This window comes from Amblyomma maculatum, unplaced genomic scaffold, assembly GCF_055883805.1.
Source record: "Amblyomma maculatum isolate TAMU_Amacu unplaced genomic scaffold, ASM5588380v1 scaffold_15, whole genome shotgun sequence".
NCBI lineage: Eukaryota > Metazoa > Arthropoda > Arachnida > Ixodida > Ixodidae > Amblyomma > Amblyomma maculatum.
Window position 1 is genome coordinate 10,558,663 of NW_028146740.1, and position 20,552 is coordinate 10,579,214.

At 43.4% G+C, this 20,552-nt stretch overlaps 1 protein-coding gene across 1 annotated transcript; it reads right to left on the bottom strand.

Annotated features, from left to right (window-relative positions):
• Positions 1 to 1,263: 1,263 nt before the first annotated feature.
• LOC146172027 (uncharacterized) lies at positions 1,264 to 11,139 on the bottom strand. Its single transcript, XM_084586237.1, has 10 exons — positions 10,438 to 11,139; positions 9,577 to 9,729; positions 9,452 to 9,520; positions 9,362 to 9,388; positions 9,240 to 9,278; positions 8,303 to 8,422; positions 7,224 to 7,429; positions 6,294 to 6,453; positions 3,276 to 3,379; positions 1,264 to 2,534 (listed from the first exon to the last, which is right to left on the bottom strand). Exons 1-10 carry the CDS (start codon positions 10,619 to 10,621, stop codon positions 2,496 to 2,498), a joined length of 1,101 nt encoding a protein of 366 aa, XP_084442363.1. The 5' UTR covers positions 10,622 to 11,139; the 3' UTR covers positions 1,264 to 2,495.
• Positions 11,140 to 20,552: the final 9,413 nt, after the last annotated feature.

Consider the following 20,552-nt stretch of genomic DNA (forward strand, 5'->3'; position numbering starts at 1 on the left):
TCATTAGTAGTAGTTGCGCACTGAAACAATAATAATTTCTTAATTACTGAACACTGATTACTAATTACTACTTGCTGATTACTAAATAACCACTCATTACTAAACAGGGACAGTTGCGTAATGAGCTTAATAATTACTAATTAATGCCGAGTCGTATGCGCACATGCGAGCCTTATAAGGTCATATACCAACCAAAGCTTAAATACTAATTTATGACTAATTCTTAGAGCTAATTGCTAAATAATTTCTAATTTCTGAAAATAATTGAATAATAAATATTTGAAGAATGTTTAATTATTAACCAATTGATGACAAATCACTCCCTTACTAATCAGTTACAGTTGCGTAATCAAGTACTTAATAATTATTGCAGCCTTATATGGCCATATGGCAGGCAATAAGCAATCACTTAATTACTAACTAATTTATTACTATTAAATGATTACTGATTATCGCAAATTAAATAAGTACTAATTATGGCAACTGCGTAATCAATTAATAATTAATGTCGCCTTAAACGACCATATATGACTATCAGTAACCACTTCCTAACTAATGACAAATTAATCAATGTCTAATAATTACTAATTATTGACTGATTGAATAATAATTACCAATCAGTGACCACCCAGCAAACCACAAACATCCTTGGGACATCTAAAAAATGTAGAGCACTGGATCTTTGACAGGTCTAGTAGATATCCAGATTTGTCTACCCGACATTATACTAACATGCAGTGGACCATCGGAAGCTCATCCGGAACTGTAATCTGGTACGTACCGTGGACTTTCCTCATGGACATTTGAGACATGTTATAGACATTCAGTTTAAGCCAAAGGACGCTAGATCTGAACTTCCTGTAGCTGTTATTGTCACCAAAGACCTGTATTTTGATTCGACACTAAAGGCCATATATCTGCAGGCAATAACTACTCACATTGAGACGCATAGTTTCAGCTACGCACGTTTTCATCTTGGCAGGAAGCTCGATCTTGCTTCGAAGCGACACACAAAAGAGGGATATATCCCAACGTGCATGCTTTTTGGCTAGACATAATTAGTCAGCAGTGATATTTTATAAATGAACCTAAATTAAAATATGAGCTTAGCTGCCTTTAAATTTTTAATCGGATCGTGCAGACTTAAAAAATGTCACATTGCAAGCAGATGTGTGTAGGAGGGCAGTTTAACAGCTGCGGCAAAATTGGTGACCATCTAATCATGAATTGAAACATGGCATCCAGCAGCAAAATGAAGTCAATAAGGTTGGGTAGAACTGTTTATTGAAACTTTGCAACAAAACAAGCTAAAAATCAAACTAATATACATATATATTAAGAAAGTATCTAATCGACTTTGACAATGTTGACCTTTAAAACAAATTGCTACAAAAATAATGGAATAAACATGTCTTAGAGAAATGACTAGAAGAGTGACCAGATAAACGCATCAAGGAAAAGGTGTAATGTTACACAAAACAGTCTGCACCAGAAGACAAAACTAAAGCCGTTAGAACAAAAATGAGAACACTAAAAAAAAAACATACAATAAAAGGCAAAAATGCATTGAAGGAAACGAGCTGCTATCAAAAATGGTCTGCACCTGTCAGACAAAACTAAAGCCCACAATAAAAGAAAATTTGGAAAAAACAAAAAAATAAACAAGAAAAAAAAGACATCCAAGAAAAGAGCTGTTACAAAAAATAGTCTGCACCTCAAACAAAATTAAAGCTGTAAGAAAAAAATTTAAAACATTAAAAGAATTCAAATAAAATATTAAAGAAAGGCAAAAAAGTGACATTCCAGAGAAAGAGCTACTACATAACATAGGCTGCACCTGTAAGACAAAACTAACTAAAGGCCTGAGTAAAAAAGTGAAAAAAAAAAAGAACATTAAACGAGGCAAAAAATGACATCCAAGGAAAAAAGCTGTTACAAAAATGGTCTGTACCTCTAAACCAAAACTAAAGCCCTAAGAACAAAATTTAAAACATTAAAAAAGCTCAAATAAGATATAAAAAAAGGCAAAAAAAGAGACATCCAAGGAAAGGAGCTGTTACACAAAATGGTCTACACCTTAAGACAAAATGAAGGCCCGAGTAAAAAATTTGAAAACATAAAACTCATACATTAAAGGCAAAATAAAATACCCTGCAGTCCTTAAGAGTCCACAAGAGATCAGACAAAAATAAAGACATCATTTTTACGCTGAAATAAATATTAAATCATAGTTCTGAAGTATGCGCTTTTTTCATATACAATAAAAGAAATTAAAAACATGAAATAATTATGCAACAAAAGCGTCCCAGCATTGCTGAAGCCAATTTCAGGCACCTAGAACATACATATAGAGAGTCTCTCTCTCTCAGATGTCCAGAGTGCTTATGATCTGAGCTCACACACGGCATGCTTGCGCGCACAGAATAGTGGCCTGGGCTGAAGAACTCCTCTCCCTTGGGGCCAACGTTGGTTGCTAGCCTGCGCCTGAAGAACTCTCACTTGGGACCAACTTGTTGGGTGCCGGTGTGAGCAAGCTAAATAAACAAAATGTATTTTAGTATTTTAATTGTGGGTCCAAGCAAGCTAATTGAGTGCTTTTTTGAGGGTGCAATGAAAGCTTACAGGGGTACCTTTAAGCTTCTTTCAGTATTTTAATTAGGGCTATTGAAGGATCATTCATTGTGTCCTCTCAGTACAACCGAATTTTTACAGTAATAAACATGCAACTTTAAATAAGTAGGTTGTCATGTGAGTTGCGAGTACTTTAGCACTCATAAAGACAAGCAAGAAGTGCAAAAAATGCTCACGTATCAGGGTAGAAGAGAAAATTAAGGAAGATTATTTGGTTTGTGGGTGTATAACGTCACAAAGCGGCTCAAGATATGAGATGGCATAGTTGAGGGCTCCAGAGGGATTTCCACCACCTGGGGTTCTTTAACGTGCACTGAGATTGCACAGCACACGGGTGCCATACTTTTCGCCTCCATCGAAAAGCCACCGCTGAGGTCGGGATTCAATCCCGCATCCTTGGGCACAGTAGTTGAGCGCTGCAACGACTGCGCCACCCCAGCGGGCTTGCATCCTGTATGTTAGTGCAGTGCAACGATGGCACTTTTCCCTCGTCTGTTAATTTGTACTTGTCCAATTCCTTGAAGTTAGAGTTTAAACCACATGAATCTATTTTGTAGCTCATTTTAAAACAGCACACAGCTAAGTTCCAGTTATTTATGTGCACATAAGGAACTGATGAATACCCAAAAGCTCACTGAACCCACCTTTCCCGAGCTGTCCCTGTGCCTTGCAGGAGCGTGGCGCAACCAGTCTTTGATGGCAGTTTCTGCCGTGAAGTCACTGCAGTTTAACACTGCTTTAACAGCATCTGAAAAAAAAAAATAAGAGAAAATGTGCCTACGTGTTTTGTCTTTTTCAACAAAATATCAAAGTTAGCAACGCGTGGAAGCTGGCATTAATTCCAACATAGGTTTCAATGTTACAAGTGGTGACCCATCAAAAAACAAGCGTCATTTTCATGTCAGTTACCATCTTCTCGCAGACTCTTATGGTAGTCATGCAGGCTTAGTACCAAGACATACTGAGCTTATGTTGTGGCCTGTGCAAGCAGCCTATGACCTACACATTTAACAGTGAAATTCGCATCTTTGATGAACGCTAGTTACAGCTAACAAGCGGCTCATTACAAAATGGCTTTCTTTAAAATATTAAACAGGTATGCATCATCATACCAAGATGCCTCATTTGCTTTAAGGCTCTTTCATTCGTGCAGCAACTAAGAATGAAATCAAGTAATATCAGCATGTTCTTAAATATTTTTGCAAGGTATGCTGGCCTAATTTCGTAATGAGTTGAAAAAGAAAGTAATGCAATGAACAGGTATGTAAAGAGGAATATGTTCATTCTGTTCATGTCATGTTCCACTAATTCTTTTTTTTTTCCGAGAAATAATGGCCTGGGATTTAATCATGGGGAGAGCACCAGTTACCCATCATTCATCTCATTTGCCACATTAAGAAAAAGAAACAGTAGTAATTGGTCAGCTATGAACTCACAGATTAAATGTTTCTTTCAAGTATGTCACAAAAGCCTTTCTTTTAAATAAAAAAATTGTTTCTGGCACCGTGCTGAAATGAGAACACGGCACTACATTATAAGGGACAGCTCTACAGTAAGCAGACAAGCAGAAATCATGCAACGCACACAGGAAACAAAAACGAGGACAAATGTGTAAATTATGATTAACAGCCGAATAATGAGCTCTAAACTTTCCAGCTGCAATTGAGTTTGGTTAATAGAGTTTAACTTCCCAATTACAGTTAGGCTATATAAGAGGGGTTCCAGAATGTAGGACTCCAGAAATTTCAAAAACCTAGAGCTCTTCTACATGCACTGACATAGCACAGTCAACAGGTGCCTTGCTATTCACCTGTATTGAAAAGCAGATGTAGTGGCAGGGATAAAACCCATGTCCTTTGGACCAGCAGCCGATTGCCTTAACTACAGAGCTCCACAGCCGGGTGCAAAATACTGTTTCTTCTTGGTCATTAAAAAATTCTCACACAACCGTCATAAACTATGATACGTAGCAGCCTTGCTAGCATTTGTCATAGCTTCGATTATGGTATACAAACAACAAAAAGACATTGCATAAACTAAATTCTCACTGTAACTGTGAGACGTGTGCGCCAACATCAATAAGTGTGCGCCAACATGCCCAAGTAGTATCACAAGGTCTCTGGCAGTAACAGTAACTGAAACCATGTGTTTACAAACACCTCTGCCAAAGATGCCAAACGTCGCAATAGCTAAAAATACATTACCAGATCATGAATATGTGCAAAGGCACCCTAGTTTGCAGCCCTACTATTAAAAAAGAAAATGCACACATCTTAGCCCATAGCAACATTGCACAGGCTCACATAGTCGGCCAAATGCATAGACCTCGCATGTTTACAAAGTGATCGAGGTGGTGCTGCAGTCTAAATCCCGCGGTAGGCAAAAAGCACAGGAGCGGCAGTGCGGCCAAGCTTGTCAAGAACGTGTTATTGTTATTGTAATGTACGGGAGTCTTTTTGGCAGAGCTAACCATGCATGTGCTCAGGGGGTTTACATGAACACGACAAAAGTCAAGCCGGGTCCCCTTTTAGAGAAAGGGCAAAAGGTAGAGGAAGAGAGCAAAACACCAAACACTCGTCTCCCATTCAAATTCAAAACTTGCTCTTTCTTTTGAATAATCGACTCGACAAGCATTCTGTGTGAAGTTTGTGTACACAAGGCATGAGCATAAGCAGTGAGGGCAAAAGCAATACATGGAAAAACTCCTAATACACTGCGTGCAGCGTCCGATCCCGGGTACCATATTGTACAAACAGAGTGGTTCAAGGCGCACAAGCGAAGCGTTGCTGCCCGGCAGGAGAAACAAGCAACGTTGTTAACTTTTGGTGTTTTTGCCGAGCAAATTAACCCTCAGAACACGTCGAGAACTGCAAAGCTTCAGATGCTTACAACTACTCGAGTAAGTAGACGGTGATTGTTCTCGCTCGTAAACAGTGCGCGCAAACCAGCTGCAAAGCTATCCGCTGGAAGCCACTCTCGGGTTATTCTTCACAGTGAGCGGTAAATGAGCATCGTTGGTAAACACTCAGCCCCTCACTAGCGTCGAGCGGCTTTTAGGTAAGCATAGCAAACAGTAGCAATGGCAGTGCGCCTTGAAACCGCACAAATTTGACTATCCTTGCGTTATTCATTGAAATCACGCTGCGTCTTTGTTGTATCTGCTCTGTTCGTGGGTGGCTGTTAGCATCAACGTTCGCTTTCGCATTACGGGTATTCTCGCTTTCAGTTGTGTTACAATTGCAAGCTGCAGCAGTTGCAGTGGTTCCGTACTTAGGGCGACCCAGTTCAATCCTGGCCACCGGCTACGAGTCTATATGTCGATCGGCGGTGCTGAACCCCATGACTCACATTCAGAATTAGCCGCTGTGAAGGCAACCCGCTGTTTACGATCACCTTTGTTGACAAGAAAGTTATGGATGCTTACTAAACTTCTCTTTCTGTACCTTGTGGCGCATGCCACGGCAAGGCAACTAGTCGGCATGGTGCACCGAACCAGCAAACCGCCCCGCAATCACGGTAGGCAAAAGCGTCTGAAATGTTGTTTTGCCAACCACACGAAAGTTACTGACAATGACAGCGCCACTGCATGCACCTTCATGACAAATCCGGAGTGAAGATCTATAAAATTTTTGCTTGACATTGAGATTCTTGGCTTGACTTACCAACAATGCACTTGGACACAGTGAGGCAGCTGAAGGGCTGCTTTCCTTTCTTTCCATGCCAGGAAAATGATGCCGCTAGCTTGTCAGTCATAATGGTCCGCAGGATCCTCCTCGTGCACGATTCCGCATTTGTTCCTCCTATGCTGGAGAACTGGTGAACCTATGAAGTTTGAATAAAAATTGTTTTGAACAAAAAACAAAATTTTGTTAGGAGCAAAAGTGCACGCAACATAAAAAAGCATGAACACCTTAACATTGGATGAAAGTCCAGTTGGAACATTACCTGGAAAAAAGTACAAAGCAGTAGATAGCCGCAGCGTGAATTACTAGTTAATGCATGCTGAAACCGTTGTCATTCATAGTTAAGGACAAGATATTTTGTGCAAAAAATTCAGTCATCAAAGCCGGGTTTTGCCCAGTGACTTTAGAATCGGTAGCTAAGCATCATAACTACAGCACCACAGCAGTTGAGAATTTTAGCAACATCAGGACTTCCGGTGCTGTACCACTGGCAGATACAATTCACAAAAAAAGAAACATCAGAATATGTATATATATATATATATATATTATATCTACCTTTAAGGCAAACGAGGCTGTACATCCGCCCTAAACTTAGTAAAATGGTATGAAGTACATATCATCTTCGACAAGAACTAAAACTGAAAATCAAAACACAGTTATGATACAAGAAAGATCAAGTGAAGTATCAGTACCTTATTAGAAACTGTGGCCAAGCCAAACTAGTCAATGGCTTTGAAAAGAGCTAATACACAAAAAAAAATTCACAACAGGCTCTTTGGAGGCCTGGTACAATAATTTGAAAGCTGTATAAGCTTAAGTACTTGTGTGAATCTTTTATAAAGACTAAATGCACATGGCAGAGCAAAGATACATGATTACAAAAATAAAAAATAAAGGCCAACTTACAAGGGCTTCTCTGCTGACTTCCGTTAGGCTGCTGTCAAAGCACTGCAGGTCTTTTAAATCATCAAACTGCTCTGAGATAACATTTTCATAGGTTCCAGTGTTGTTCTGCTTGCTGACTCTGCAGGCTAATGCAGTTAATATTTCCCCCTGCTGCTGTTGTATGATCCTCAGTACGCTTAGACGTGTAAGCACTTCTCGCTGAAATTCTGTAAAACAAAAAGGGCTTTTTACTGAAACGAAACTATGAGCCAGATAAAGACTTCTGCTAAACTAAGAACTAAAAGTTTTGGCTTAAATGAAACTAGTATGCACGAACTGAGAGACATTAGCCCTTTAACCAGATTGTAAAGATAAAAACGCTGTCAGTCCAATTAGATGGTCACTTTTTGTAGCCTGCAAATCTTAGCACAAGGAAGCAAAAATAGGCAAAGTGAAAGAAATGAACACAGAATTTGCATACTAAACAAATATGTTTGGTTTATGACATGTGGCCCTCTAAAGCAATCCTGGAAGTAAGGGATATGCCATAAAGGAGGGTTCAAGATAATTTTGACTGGAACAAAGGCTGACACCAAAGTACACGGGCACCTTGCACTTATGTTCAGTATAAAAATCAGCCACACCAAGAAGGCTACCAAAAAAGAAAGAAGTCACACTAAGAAAAATTTGCACCTAGGCCTAAATAAAGCTCCATATTATATTCAATCTCCTTCCTCCCTTTACAAAAAAAAAGAAACAGGAAAAGCTAGCAACTTTGTAATAGAAAGTAAGAAATGGCATAGAAGATAGACATAGTGTTGATAGGCAACGTCCTGTCTTTCATACCAGCGAGTGACTATCATATGCTGCTTGGCATTTTGAGGACAAAGATAACAGACATTTCAGGTTTCAACTAATGATTTAAACTTTTCCCAATGCTGCTACATGCAACATATGATGAAAAACATACACTGCAATTACTGAGCACTTCATAATTTTTGTGACAGAAGCAATTCTTATACCTTTTGTTATGCACTAGAAAGCATGACAATATACATAATGGATGCTGGATATTTTGGAACACTTCTAAAGGCTACTACCTTCTTCAGAAAGCCTCTCTCGGCGTCGGCTCTGCTGCTTGGCTGTTGGAGTAGGCCTGCCTGGTGCTTCATGATTGCTGCTGAAGCTTCCTGTGATACACATACAAAAAGTGCCACCAACTTAAGTTAACATTTCAAACCACAGTTTTTTCATGCTGCTACGGCAACTCTGGCCAAAAAGCTCCATTGCATGTGCTTTTGTGCAAACAAGACTGTGTCAAAAACCATTTCTCCAAGTATTTCACCCCAAGTAAGGTGCATAAAATTGTGCAAGAGCTTGCTCAGTGCATAAAGTACCTTGCTGCTTAATACAGGGTCCTGAATTTGAATTAAATTTGTAGCAGCCAAATTTCGATAATGGCAAAATTTCCACACACATTTCAAATTACTAAAAGGGTATACCATCTCATATCAGCAGTCCTACTAATAAGAAAAGAAGCATCGAATACTATGGATATGTTGCCCAGAAGACATTTTTAAGAGAAATGGCGTAGCTTCATCTAAAACTGATTGTAATAGTCCATTATTAGGCAAACTATTATATGTCGTGTAATATAAGTACTGTAACAAGTTTGCTCTATACTATAATGCATGGAGTGCCTTTTCTTGTTTTGAATTACAATTCTACATTTCTGCATGCATTACCAATATAAAATTCAAAACTTCGCAATAGGTTTCCTGAACTGAGCCACCACCGTTAGTCTACATGACATAATGTTCGATAATTTCAGGCTGTAGTAGCATCCACTACTTTTTAACAGAGAATAAGTGGTACCGTTTTTATTTTCTGTTTCTTATTCTAAAAGCATTTGCTTCATTTTTTGGACATTCTAAATAAAAGCTCCACAGCTCTTGAAAAACACTTGATTTTCTCCGCCCGAGACAAATAAGGTGCTAGTGCAGTCATAGAATCTAAAGAATATCAAAATATAATTACTACAACTGGAGTCGTGCGTTGTTATGTTGCATTCTTCATCTAGAAAAGAAAGCAGTGTCATAAGTGATAAGCATCGCTAATAAGTAATTTATATTCGATGTAACATTGCCACTGAGTATTACCTTCTTCTGAAAGGTCCATAGTGGCAGCTAAAACATGAAAAAGGAAACATTCATCAGTCACCTGGCTTTTTCATCCAAAAAGCAGCTTACATTGACTTGCTGAAGTTCCAGGGAAACTTTGAGGCGGCAGGGGTGGTTGAGAAAAGCTCACGCCACCAGCTGTAATAAAAAGTCATAAGTACTGCAGCTCTTTGCTCAAAAGTGCTTGCATTTACTTGATGTCCCAGGAAAGCTTGGTGGCGGTGTTGGTGGCTGAGAGATGTCAGCATAGCGAACTGGAATTCTCCGCTTCCTTCTTTCATCATTAGAGTCCAGGTCAGATGTGTATTCCGCTAAACTGAGCTTTCTCCGACCGTCTTCATATTTGTCTGTAAGTAAAATATAGAAGGGGTACTACTGCTTTGGCAAATTGTCTGTTGGTATCCAGAGGCTGGATTTCTCGGTTTGTATTTTTCGACGATTTGACACTCATTAAGTGTTTATGTACTCATTTTCAGTCTTTTTTCCTTCAGGAAATATTTCATGTGCATGGATTGGCTTTTCTTCTGTAATGTAACATGGTATTGCTGTCAAAATGTGAGTTGATATATCTCCACTGATGGGACATAGACACTGATTCATGGCAGTTAGAACGTGCCACCTTTTAGTAACCACTATGAACGATTGTGAGAGCCATTGGACTGAATGGAGGAACATGCATAACAGTACAGGTCTCTAGCAGGTGAAGACATTGAAGAGCACTGAGTTAGTAAACAATGTTTGGCTACAAGTTCAAGCCTCCAACATGCAAAGGTGTTTAAGCGAGAAAAGTGATACCTCAAGACTTATAACCTTGCACTTTATCAAACAGTATGCAGTCTCAGTATGCTGCTTACTTCCATAAATTATTCCTATCCTTTGACATATTGCAAACTATTGCTTGATAACCAGTTAGCTTCTGTGTGCACACGAATACTAACCGTTTTATTGCAACCACAGAAAAATTTAAATCAAGCATAATTTAATGCTTTTTTAATTTAAACTCAGGAACCCAAACCTCAACTTGTAGTGCTTGAGATATTATGAAAAGGTCTTACCGTATGTCCCCTTTACTGCAATCCGGAATATCTTCCAGTCTGAGCCTGGTGCCTGCGCCTTCTTTATAAGTGCCATTTTGTTCCCCGGGCCGGGTGGCCAAAAGCACCTCCCGCCTACGACCCATGTTTCTGGGACAAGCTCAATGGTTTCTTCGTCAACAAATTCAACGATGCAGTACCTCATCTGAAATATGACTTCATATGGTGATCTGATGTGCACAAAAATACAAACAGATAGACCAAAGGCTGAACAGAACGTCACACATCACAAAAAGCAGACGGACATGGCCTTCAATACCACAGCATAAATAGTGGGAAGCGAAAATTCTGCTGCAATGCACCAAACATGCGAGCTGTCCGAATCACATAGCTATGTAATTGCACAGCCAAGTAAAATATAAACAATTAAAATATTATGTGAACACTAAGGTGAAGTTTGCAATAGCTGCTATGTTCTATGCTCTGTACCCTGTGAAATAGCTAGCTTTGTCATAAGAAAAAAAATTTAAGCAGCACGCAACTGGAAAGAGAATAGGGATGGAAAACGCATTTAAGCAGCATGTAAAAGGGGCAAAACAACAAATTTATCCTTGTATGTCAGCCTGACAAGTTTCTGTGCATTATCAACAGGCCAGCACTTCGTAGCAGACAGTTTGCTGACAACAGCAATTCCAAGTTTAGTTGATTCAAGTGGATACTGATATAACGACTCAATGCAACAAAACTTCTTTCCAATTATACATGGCTTTCCCTCCAGCTTGCTGTGAGCAAAGTTCTCAATATGAATAATGTCATCTTTGATTTTACAACAGCTGTCACCTCGAGATAAGCTTAGAGTGAATGACTCAAACTTGACACTGGTGTACATGGGGAACTGGCACTGAGGGGGAAGGTCTCCTTGATCATGACTTCCCAAAAGAACAAACTCATCTTTCTTTCCGCCCTGAACTGATGATGATCTCACAAGTGCATTTCTTTCCTCCAGCCTGTTATAGAGCTGGCTAAGCGTACAGCCAGGCTTGCGCAGAAGCTTTTTGATAAACTGAAGGTTGTTCTCGAACGGAAAGGCAGAAAATGAATCTAGAGTGCCATGTACACGAGCATCCGCTGCAAGGTGCAACAAGCAATGAATGTTATATGACACCTCTTCGGCACCATACAGCATTGCAAATCCTTCTACAAAATGCCTGAGAAGGCTGTCAGCATAGTCCGTAAAGTCACGGCAAAGAGAGTGTGTGCTTAGAATAGTGGTAGCCACATGCAATGTCAAGAAATTTGAAAAAGCAGGTGTGGACAGCACTTCTTTCAGAATTACTGGTCCAGTGTAATGAAGCAACATTCTAAATTCTGTGGCTTTCCAGCGATCTTTTTCATCTAGTGTTCTTGGCTTTCTGACAAACTCTTTAGGAACACATTTTTCTAATGCTGCACTCTTTGCCGCCAGGTCTTTGCGGTCTGTGGGACCAAGTCGAACAGATAATGACCCTGAAAACCACAGGTTAACTAGTTTCCTCATTGCACCAAGGTACACCAAGTGCATCGGGTCCAAAGGCACCATGTTAATGCAATCAAGTGGAAGCTCAGTCAAAACTGATGTACCTAGATGGTGTTCGGCATCAGCTTGACTGCGGAAAGAATCGTCTGTCCTAAGTGCTGCAGGTTCAGTGGGGTAAAACGTTTTTCCACCGAAGTCACCCTCAACGACACATTTTGGACAACCAGAGTAGCCACTGTGTCCCTTAGTTTTGAAGATGAATGCGCGTGCTGGAGCATCACAGATGAAATGTTTGATTTCAACTTCAACTCTCTGCCTGCAGACAGTAATCCCTCTCTCAATCAACGTTCCCAACTCGCAGACAAAAGGGGATAGAAACAAATTAGCATCATTTGGTTTTGAGCCACCAGCGTAGGCACCAACTACAAATGGACCAAGCTTGTCACAGTTACTGAAGTGCACTAAGCACTGGATTGGCCATAGCTGCTGTCGCGAACTTTTTGAAAGGGGCAAGCCATCAATATTAAATGATAGGTTGGCTACTTCATGCAAGTGTGGAGCACTGAGAAGCACATCCATCAATCCTCTCTCTAGGCCAAGTGACAGTAATGTCCAGGGGGCACCTCTTTAACATTAGCTACATGCTGAGTCCTCGGTGTCTTAAGTAGCGTGCGAGCATCCTTCGGTAGGTCTGAAAAGCAACCGTGCATTTTTAACAAAGCCAGAAGTGAGTTCAAAGATTGATGCGATATGTTTTCCTCCACCGCCCACCTTGCTAAACCTGCCACAAGGTCAGAGCCACTGTTGATGCATTCTACAATTCGCTCACAAACTTTCCCGGCCGCTCCACTCAACCCGCTAGACATCAATCCGCCGTCGTTTTCACTAGCAAGTAACTCGGGTCCAGATACGTTGCTGTCACTACTGGAATTGTCATCGCTCTGGTATGACACTCCTGAAATCTGAAGTCCGACAGACTGAGAGGAAAATACGCCGCTACCACAGTTCGTGACGCTCAAGCTTTCACCAGAAGTACCTGCTTTAGATGAGTAGATGGTTTCACTGGAAACACCTAATGAGTGCGACATTTTACCAGGAGAAACTTCCGCCGCAACTTCCACAGAGTCCTGTTCAATTGGGTTAGTTGGTCCCGAAAGTGAACACAAATTTTTTGAGTGAGCTGAAACTTCAAAACAAGCGTTTACTTCTATCCGAGCTCTTTTCCGAACATTCGGCTTGCATTTCGGCATGGCGGGAAAAAGAAATGAAAACAACAACAAACGAACTATACCACTGTACCAGTATACAAAAAATGAAATGGTTCTACTATTTCGAACTCACATCTACAGAGACAGCATGCTCAATGTATACATATTTACTGGAAGACGAATGACATTCGACCACTAGTGAAAAACGCGATGAGCGCTGGAACCAGAACGACTGCACCTAGCCACCATAACTGCACAGCTCATGCACCAAGCATGCGAATCCGCCAATTGACATGCAAAATGGCACTCCAATGCAGATTCTCAGAAAATACGTACTCTCCTTTGAGTGCGAAGAGCCGTTAGACCTTGGAGAAATGGACGAAGCCACGCCAGAGGCCAGAAGAGAGGACAAGACACGAGAAATGCGCTGAGGTAGCTGAGCCTTGGACTTGGATGCGCGGGAAATTGGCAGCAAGCATGAACAAGCCGCTTAGCCGTTAGTCTTGTTAGCCACCTAGTGGGATAATTCGCATGTAAAAAAATTACAAATGTTTATGTCAGCACTTTTCAGTAATTTTTCGTATAGGAAAACTATTGTATAATACTTTATTTTACTTTTATATTAAAAAAAAATAACTTTCTAAAATGTTTCAAAAGAATGGAACCGAAACAAAACTGCTCCGACTATTTGTGCGCATTAGTGCGGTAAGCGGTGCCGGCATCGTTATCGTCGGTACTATAAACTACCGGCATTTGAGAACTTAAAACGAGAAAAAAAAAGACGAAAAGTTGTCAGAAAGTAAAAAAAACAGTCCCGCCGTTATTTAGGAATTGTCCGTAGGTTTTGCGCGGAAAATCGGTAAATATTTAAAAAGTAAGGTTTCCGAAGTTTTGCAGCTCCTGCGCAGGAGCGGAACGGCCGTGGGAGTGCGCGAGATGCTTATAATTTGCGCTGCTTAGCCTAGTCCAAGACTAGTTCACATAAAGCGCGAACTTCAAAAGTAATGCTCAGCCGAATATTGTGCCACGTATGACCGCTCGCTACTTTTGGGGCAACGCAGACTAGAAGTAATACATATCACGGTCAATCACAAAAGTTAAGTCACCATACCTGTCACAGTATATATATGGTCAAAATCCGGGTGCCTAATTTTGACATTTTAATTTATTTGCCAATAATTTATTACAGCTATGTGATGGCAATAATTAATTTGCAGGAAGTCGCTCATGTTATTGCAATCGCATAAATTAGCTTCATGCAGAACTGTTTAAGAACAAAAAACACCACAGCCAATGTTTATTGACTCCGATGCTCAGAAATACTGCAGAGTTGTCACAAACACCATGTAACTGTCCAATGCACATATATCGCACTAACTTTTAGACGTACTATAGCCGTACCGAATCATTAAACTATAGACGTGCGCAGCACATCCTCGGCGATAAAACACACCAAAAGCACCTATGGTAGATATGCAATAGATGTTAGTTTTCTCCAGGACATTTTGGACTTTGCAGGGATATCCAGGGGAGGAATCTGGTTAGCTGGGCATTGCGTAATTAAATACTAGTTAATGCAGCGCACCCAGTAAAATCGCGTAGCAGAATGCAGCACTCAGGCTTTCACCTTTCATCACTTTAGTCGCCAAAATGTCCTCTAATGTTTATTTCTCACGTCACGGTTGTAGCTAAGTCATCTTGTAAACGTTCTTGTTTCACCAATGTAGACTTGGGGGCAAACTGCGCATGGAATCTGGTAAAGAACGCCTGGAAAAGCCTTAATCGACAACCTATCTTTCCCGTTCATGAGTTGGTTCATGAGCTTGCTGGTCGGAATGTGGGCAACGGTCATGTTGTATTTTGAAAACACGAGTGACAGTGCCTCGCTGATCCCTTGCAGATAGGAATAACTGCGCGTGTTTGGAATGTCTTTTTCCTCTGTTGTTTGATATCCGCTTCTTAGACTTGCAGATAAAGCATCTAGGGTAGCCGTTATTATGAGCTCACGGTGGATCGTCATTAGTTAGTTTTTCAATACAATCTGAACGAAATTAGCTTTCTCTAGTTAAGCGAGGTGTTTCGGCTACAGCGAGCTGAATGCATAACAAACAAAACACATTGGCTCATCCTGTAGCCACCATATCTTGTATGCCACGGTTAGGTTGTCCTCCAGCCCGCGACAGGCAGCTCCCAAAAGGAGCCTTAAGCCTCATCGCTTTAGGACTAAGGATATTGTCACAAACATAATGCCACGAGGACGTGCTGCTCCGCCAAGGAATCAAAGGTTGCCCTACTCGCTCGCTGCCATCCAAAGTAAACTCTGAGCGAACGGCGCCCACCACATCCATCGGTGTCGGAGTGGCCAGGTGCTTTCCGGCAATTATGGCCGCAGTACCGCAGAATGCGGCACCCGGCTCCCGGAGCCAAAGTGACAGAAGAGAAACTATTTACAACTATATACGAGAAACGTTGGGCCGCCGTTCCGGCTAATGCAGTCACTTGCTTCCGGCTTGGTGTTCTCCGTGAACGGGTCAATCTCGCGCTCCGTGTGCGGATCTCGTAGCTGCAGATCTCAAAACTCTCGCCACCAAAAAACACACAAAAAAATACATGCACGCCCACCTGTTCTCGCACTATTCCTCTCCCCTCGCCGTCAAGAAAGCATATTAGCCTTGCTAGGACTGAGATGTCGGATCATGCCTAACGCTGTTAAATAAAGTCCGGGCAGGCACTTCACGCCGCGAACACTTTGTCCCAAGGGTTTGCTACACATTGGGTTGTCATTGTGGCGGTATGAGTGGCCCGGTCTTCCGCCCCACCGCCACTCCGCGGGTGCCGGAGATGACACAGCGTTGATACTCGAATGGTGTTTATTGCACTTGCAAATAATCAATAAATCAATCAATCAATGTACTTTATTTTTCCAGAAAACAAGCTGGGTGATCTCCTGGGCTAAACGCTCCTCAAGAATCTTGAATAAGGCCCAAGAGATGACAACGGGGCAATAGCGCACAAAAAGAAAACACAGTAGCAGGATATAGCACCAACAATCAGGAACATGATGGTAGCAGCGAGGGCTTGGAAAGTCATCCCGTCGGGGCGCAGGGCGACGTAATGCAGCAGCGTAGTTCATCGCTGTTGCCTCTTGTGCTGGAACAGTCGCAGCCGTCACTTGAGGAACGCCCAGTGCCTGTTGGACTTCTTCACAGACGACGTCCGCGAGCGTCGCAACCTGGGGTTGTTGCGATGATGGCATCAATCGGCGGAGCTCCTCTCGCACGATCTCCCGTATGAGGTCCCCATGGTTCTCTCCGCTTGCAGATGAGCTGTGGTAGTGGCTTCAGCACTTCGGCTGAAGTGGTCGCTCGTAGTGGCGCATCCGGGTCTGCAACGTCTTCTCGATGGTCGATGCTTCCTTTTCAAATTCGTCCACAGTTTTCGGCGGGTTCCAGAAACGTCTTGCAAAAAGCGACTCTTTAACGCCCTGCATTAAAAATTTCACTCGCTCACCTTCGGTCATATTAGGGTCAGCACGGCGAAACAAGCCCTTCATCTCCTCTACGTATACCAGAACGGGCTCATTTGGGAGTTGAAGTCTTGATTGGAGGAGGGCCTGAGCTCTTTCCTTTCGGACAGAACTTGCAAAAACCATCAAAAAATCTGCTTTGAACATTTCCCAATCCTTTAAAGAAGTATCGTGATTTTCGAACCAAACTCGGGCATGTCCTTGAAGAACAAAGTAGACTTGCCTGAGTTTCGCAGCGTCGTTCAGCCGTTGAATTCTGCCACACGGTCGAAAAGGTCAATCCAGTCTTCCGCAATATCGTCCGGTCGTCCATGGAAGCAGGTGTTGGACGAAAACAACCGGTGCTGTAGGCTGGGCCGTTGTCAGCATCGATGCCTTCCGAGATCGAATGGGGTCCGGCAGCAGACCGTGTTCAGGGTGGAGCCCTTGAAGCCGGCGACTGATTCGGTGGCCTGTTGGCTGGTCCTCCAGGGTAACAGGAACAAGGCTGGGGTCTACGTAGTGGTGACAAGGCCGTAGACACCAAAAGACACAAGCTTGATGGTGCTGAAATTAACGTTTATTGGACTGACTTGCGCCCGCAAAAGAACTAAGCAACTCGGCGGCGCCGAAAGCAACAAATGTGCTCATCGATCGTCGAACAAAGAATGCTCGTCACACTCGTCAACACTCAATTTAAAGGCGGCTCAGAACGATCTAGATAACATCGCAAACGGCTACTAGAACAAACTGGAACATTGTAGAAACATACGCTAGTGTTCGGAATTTTCGAAACAGATCTCGGCGCACCTTTCGCGACAAAGAAAATGATGACGCGTCGTATCGCGACAACGAGCATGGATAAACACGGGAAACAGAATTAATAGGCGTGTCAGGATTACAGTGATAAGCCCTCTTGCCGGCGGCTGCTAAAAAACACCACAGTTTTAAAGGTTTCGCGGCAATATCATGTCGGACAAGGCGCGGTGAAAGCGTCGATGAGGCCATTGGTCTGACGATCATAACTAGAAGATGTCTTCTGGACGGTGTTGGCAGCTTGGAGTGCTTCCGCCAGGACTTGGGAAAGAAATGCCTTCCCACGGTCGCTAATCAAGATACGGGGAACACCGTGACGCAAGACGATCGCTCGCAGGAAAAACTCAGCAACTTCAGAAGCGGCACCGAAGCAAAGAGGGGCTGTTCAGCTTAGCGCGTCAGATGGTCAATGGCGGTTACAACCCATCTATGACCGGCGACTGTGAGAGTTACAGGGCCGAATAAGTCAATGGCGACATGATCGAAAGGCACGGATGGGCAAGGAAGAGGTTGCAGGGGGCCGGAAAGAACAGATATTGACCGCTTACGATGTTGGCAAGGCGCACATCTGTAGCATCGTCATGGTAAGCCTCCAACACTCGATGGAGGGAGTTAGGAACAACGGGAACCCACCGGTGACCAGTCGTGTGGTATACAGAGCGGTAAAGCGTTTCGTGTTGAATCCGGAAAAGGTGGAGCTGACGTCACAGGCGACTGTTGGGTGCCGGTGATTGACCGTGGAGGCGAGCGAGCATTGCATCTTTTCATGCCCTGTCGCCCTCCAATCTCCTCACTTTCCACACCCTCCTCCCACAACGTGGCGGGCTTGGTTAGCCTCTGACCAGCTGCAAGATCAGTTGGCCTTGGTGACCCTGGCCCGGGACATACTTAACGCTTAATGCAGTGCGTTAAATAAAGTTGTTTCCTCCTCCTCCTCCTTGTGCAGCAGTAAGCATCAGCCTGCTGCAATGCCGGGAAGTTACTGCTCAGGTCCAGCGGAGGGACCTCGATGGGTACGAAATCTAGACAATCACCAGAAGGCCGACGTGAGGGGCAGAGTGTAGTGGCCGCATGGGAGTTGGTTGGAGTAGACGACAGCGGGCAATGAGAGAGTGCATCAGCATCGAGGTGTTTCCTGCTGGATTTGTACGTGATGGTGAAGGTATACTCTTGTAAACGTAGCACAACATGGCCGAGCCGACCTGATAAGCTCTTTAATGACGACCGCCAACAGAGCGCGGGATGGCGGGTGACGATTGTGAAGTGGCGGCCACACAAATAGGGTCGAAATGTTTGGACAAACCAAACAACAGCAAGGCATTCCTGTTCCGTAATGCTGTAGTTACGCTCAGCTTCTGTGAGAGAACGGCTAGCGTATGCCACAACCTGCTCTTCGGACGCAGCGTTGGGTTGCAAAAGAACGGCACCGATGCCTTGTCCACTGGCGTCAGTATGAAGAATGGTGGGAGCTGTCTCATCAAAATGTCGAAGCATAGGAGTTGAAGTGAGCGCTTGCTTGAGGGATTCATTGGACGAAACGAAAAGCGCGTCAGACTTCAGGAGGGTGTGTAAAGGGGCTGCAATAGAAGCAAGAGAGAGAGAGAAAAGCTTTATTTGTCAGCGATTGATATTTGCCTTGGGCTGCATTCAGCTGCTCCAGGTGGCCGGCAGTCCAAGTCTGTCAGCGACCTCTTGCGCTCTTGCCAAGGCCCGGGACTGGACGTCTGTATCCTGGCTGGCGAGCACAGCTTCCCAGTGTTCCAGTAAGGGAGATGGTACTAGATCTGCTGGAGGCGGATCCTCCGCGCAGTCCCAGATTATATGGTCCAAGGTGGCAGGCTCGCCGCACAGTTGGCAGTACGGATTTACTATATCGGGAAAGATCTTGGCATAAGTCCAAGGGTTTGGCTGCGACCGCGTTTGCGGCCGCCGCCACGTGGTAGCCTGGTCTCGGCTGAGCGAAGCATGCGGAGGAGGCAGGCTCGCCCGGAGCTCTTTGTAGTAAGTGGTAATGTCCTGGTAGGTATCCAGAGTCTCACTCCGTCGGGCACCCGCGTTAGAGATCCCCTCACCAGCTCGGCTGACAAAACCTCGAGCATATTGCTGAGCGGCCTCGTTCCCCGGGTAGCCCGAGTGAGCCGGGACCCATACGAGATCCACTACATTCCTATCTTTTGGCAACGCACTAAGAATTTTAAATTCAGTGGCGGAGATACGACCCCTGGCGATGTTGCGAAGGGCCGTTTTGGAATCACTGAGAATAGTGCTGGTTCCGTTTTGAACAATTCCTAGGGCTATTGCGGCCTCTTCTGCCTCTTCTGCTTGGCCCGTGACCACCGTTGCTGCTATCCTGCGGGAGATGCTCACCGCGCTCACAGCGAAAGCCTACTTTCCTGTAATGTTGTATTTTGCCGCATCGACATACACGGCACTATCATCCCCTTGATACTTTTTGCCTAACATCTTCGCCCTGGCCCTCCTCCGACGTTCGTGGCGATCCGCTTGCATGTTCTTGGGAAGTGGTTTGACCCGAATGCGTTCACGCATCTCTACTGGCAAGATCACCTGGCTTGAAGGGTCCTCGCCCCTTATGCCTAGGCTTCTCAGGATACACAGCCCCACCTCAGTTTGCCTGAGCCGTTGCTCTTGCGATGTTAATTGTGCCTCAATGAGCTCTTCGAGGGTGTTGGGGACCCCTAGTGATAGAAGTCTCGCGATGGACGTGTTTCTGGGGAGACCGAGAGCCGCTTTGTATGCCTGCCTTATCAGGCAATTCAATTTTTCACTATCGGTGATGATGATGATGGATTTTAATGGCGCAAGGGCGACTCAGGCCAAAGAGCGCCAAACTCAAGGTTAATGGTGCACACAAGTTTATATGATGGAATAGTTGTGATTTTTCATGAAGGGATAAAAAACTGGTGTATAGGGCCTAAAAATGTATTCGCTCTGTAATATCGCTAAAAACAATGGTGTATAGAGCCTAAAATTCATTTGTGATATATAATGGATGCGCAATGTATAAGTAGATGTATTAAAAGATCTCATCCGTCCTCTCAAGGAGGAGCGGGCTGAGACCCACGCCGATAAG

Excerpts from the sequence above, each read along its gene's own strand:
- LOC146172027 (XM_084586237.1), bottom strand. The coding sequence starts at position 10,621 with ATGAGGTACTGCATCGTTGAATTTGTTGACGAAGAAACCATTGAGCTT. Across the intron at positions 3,380-6,293 it reads TGTGTCCAAGTGCATTGTTG|ATGCTGTTAAAGCAGTGTTA; the intron begins GTAAGTCAAGCC and ends TTTTTTTTTCAG. Across the intron at positions 2,535-3,275 it reads ACAGGGACAGCTCGGGAAAG|CTTGCTCACACCGGCACCCA; the intron begins GTGGGTTCAGTG and ends TTGTTTATTTAG.